At 29.5% G+C, this 3,427-nt stretch overlaps 1 protein-coding gene across 1 annotated transcript in view; it reads left to right on the top strand.

Moving 5' to 3' along the window:
* LOC106471190 (growth factor receptor-bound protein 14-like) overlaps positions 1–3,427 on the top strand; it is a 16,569-nt gene that overhangs the window by 1,952 nt on the left and 11,190 nt on the right. The window contains exons 2-5 of the mRNA XM_013931780.2: positions 375–515; positions 1,406–1,513; positions 1,674–1,775; positions 2,806–2,916. Of these exons, the coding sequence (XP_013787234.2) occupies positions 375–515; positions 1,406–1,513; positions 1,674–1,775; positions 2,806–2,916 (462 nt within the window). The remainder of the gene's footprint in view (positions 1–374; positions 516–1,405; positions 1,514–1,673; positions 1,776–2,805; positions 2,917–3,427) is intronic.

Below are 3,427 nucleotides of genomic sequence, written 5' to 3'. Positions count from 1 at the left end.
TAATTAGTAAACATTGTAGGCTATCTTTTGTTAATGGTGAACATAGATTTGATCTTACGAGGATGAAAGAAAAATGTTAAATGTTTTGAAAGACTTGTAATACACTTTCTCTAATGCAAACATAGGTTATACGCATTCTTTCAAATAATGTTGGAGATGACGTATTTCTGATAGTGAATACACACACACACACAGACTTTTACCTAATAATGGTTTAGATATACTTATAATTCCCTGATGAAACACGTAAAACAATGATCAAATTCTTTAAGATAGTAAATTTAAAACAACTGTAATAACCAGGTACATTAGAACTAAATATTATAATTCTTATTGAAATATTACTAATTAGGGTTTGTGTTTCTTTTTTACAGAATATGCTCCATTCAGGAAAGAATATGCCAGCTGTCCAAAGTTTTCTATGGTTTAAAGAACCAACCAAAAACTCCTGGAGAAAATACTTCTTTAGGCTTGAAGATAACATTCTAAGGTTCTTCCCTGTTTTTGATAGAAAGGTTGTAACGTCTTTAAATACACCTTTTAATGAACTGTATATTAAGATATTACATTGATAAAAATTGTTTTGTATAAAATTCTGTAGATTAATTTCTTTTTTTCTGTGTGTGTGTGTGTGTTAAATCTCTTGTTTCAAAGTTCTGAAAGAGCTAAGAGCATTTATTTTCCGAAAATGTTTTCCTTGATTAAGTAAATTTTTCTTAGTTAGTAGTAGCTCTGCCAATATTTTAAACTTAATTTAATCCTAGACTTGTTAATAACAACAAAAATCCATAAGTGATTCAGCTGGTTCTCAGAAGTTCGTTTTAAACCAAGATTAATATGAAATCAAATCTGCCATGAACTGAGCCAGTTTTAATTGCCTTAATTTAAACTTATATCAATCTTTCACTCATATGTTTTAAGAAATACTGGAGGTTTCTTCCCTAATTATACAGTAAATTATAAGGACTCGGTTCGGTTGTGGAACGTGTGAAAACGATTGAGATCCCTATATATGTAAAAATCTTGTAATTTGATGTCAACCAAAATTTGGAACAAACTTTTCTCAGTTATTATATAGATATAAAATATCTCATTAATATAACATTAGTTCATCAAGTTTGACACCCTTGGGCATTTTGTTGTACTTATGTTGCTTTACAAGCATCTATCCATACACTAAAATGCTTAAAATAGATAAGCAAGGAGGGAACCTGGTCAGTGTTTGAACAAGTGGCCTTAATTTACATATTTTCATGTTGTGGCAGCATATGATTGTTTTTCATGAATACTGAACTTAATTACTTTTGAAAATTTAGAGCAATCCTAGGTTTTAGTGACAGAATTCATTATGATTTTATGGAGTTAAAAAATTACCGAACTCTCTATTTTATCTCTTCCTCTGTAGAAACCAAAACAAATGTATCCTCTGTTAGACCTACAAAACTGTGATATTTTTTTACCAATTGAGGAAAAGTTTCATGGAGCTCCTACAAAGTTCTATTTTTGTTTAAAGGTTAGTATTGTTGTTTTTCAGATACTAGTTTCTGATTTATTAGGTTGAAGTGATTTTAAAGTAAGGAATCATAATTACTTTCCTCTTGCAAAATAAAATATTTATGGATAAAAACTGTTCCATAATACATTGAAAAAACCTATTTTCATTTCATTTTTAGCCAAAAAGAAATCTTGAAAGATCAGCAAGTGTGCTAAGATGGTTTTGTTGTGCAAGTGAGAAAGTACAACAGTGCTGGATTGTTGCACTACGATTAGCAAAGGTGACGTACGACATTCTTTACGTGTACATTTACGATGGGTCTGTTCTGGTTTTTGTTGTCATTATTATTCTAAAGGATTAGAAAATATCAAATGAATTTATTTGAAGTGCTGATGATCTCAAAAGATCATGCAGCATTAAAACATTTGTATTTACCTTCAACAATTACTACATTTATCAGACAAAAAAATTCCAATCAAAATAGTGCCCTTAAAGCTCAGAATCGATGATTTCTGGCAATTAAAGTCATGTAATAAATATGACCAAGCATGGCTTTAAGATTAGTGACAGACTGTGGATCTGAGGGTCCCATTGCTTCAAAATAAAAGATAAAAAAAAAATTTGCTCCACTCTTTGAGGCTATTGGTACTCTATAATATTTGTCCAATCCCGTTATTCAAATAAATTAGCCCAAGAGTTGGTAACGGATGCTAGTGACTTCCCTCTAGTTTATCATATTACTTCAAATTAGCCATTATTTGAAACATGGGATATTATGGGAATTTGTAAGTTCTTTTATGAGCGTTTGTAAACAAATGTAAAATTCTTGTTGTGAATCGTATTTCTAGTATGCACCCTATACTAGTTTATAAAAATACATAATAATAACTCATTTGATAAATATTTCTTTACTATTATCATTCATTTATTACATGTAGAAATACGAAAATCTTTAAAACAATATCTGAACTTTCCTTTTTTTTTCATTGTTCCATTTTAGAATGAAAGGTTTTGGAGATTAAACTTGACAGAAGATAAATCTTTTGTTATCTTAAGATGCACATTTATATATATACATGTATTTGCTATTGTTCAAAGGCAAATTTATACACAACTAACAAATATAATTAATTTGAAATAAACTAATATCAGCTTTAGATGTAAGTTGAATACTTGATTGTATTTCAAAATTATCGAAATCTACAAACTAAATGGTTGCTCTCAAACATACTCAGGATTACATTTATGTTTGCTGTTTTATTAATTTGTTTGTTTCCATTCCTCAACCTAAACTATTCTATTTCTACTAGTTTGGGAAGAAGTTGGTAGATAATTACAGAGAAGTCAAGTCAAGAAACAACTTTTTTGATAATTCCTCTCTCTATCAAAGTAAAATACAACAACACAGTGATATAAATTTCGTAAGTTGTAAAACTTTGCATTTTTATTTATTTTTACCATTTTGTATCGCATTTTTTACTGAGGTATCATGTATTAAATGTTTTTAGGTAAGCCGAGTTGTATGGCATCTTATTGTGGTGATGTTCGTAGTTTATAGTCTGTTATAATACTAATATTTTGCAATAGATCTATGAACCTATCTTTTAAAATATCGCATGAAGCATAAAACTTTTAATTCTGTCACTTGGACATGTATACTGTAATTACTCTAAAGTACCTATAGCCTTGAAATTTCAGTGGTGTTTTATAAAGAAGGCGTTTTCCACCCAGAAACTGGTTCGCTCTTATTTGGACACTTATTGAGCAGCTCACCCTATAATAGTGCGTGTTGTATTAACAGGTTAATGGTTGAGTAATAATTGTTAATTAGTGATTTTATGAGTTAGAATATCCAGTTGTATTAGTAGGATGTTCCACGGCTATCATCATATCCGATCTATTTCATTAAATCTTTGTCTCATTCCTGTGTTT

This window comes from Limulus polyphemus, unplaced genomic scaffold, assembly GCF_000517525.1.
Source record: "Limulus polyphemus unplaced genomic scaffold, Limulus_polyphemus-2.1.2 Scaffold4463, whole genome shotgun sequence".
Taxonomy (NCBI): Eukaryota; Metazoa; Arthropoda; class Merostomata; order Xiphosura; family Limulidae; genus Limulus; species Limulus polyphemus.
Note: the sequence above shows the minus strand (reverse complement) of the source record. Positions and strands in the feature narration are given on the sequence as shown.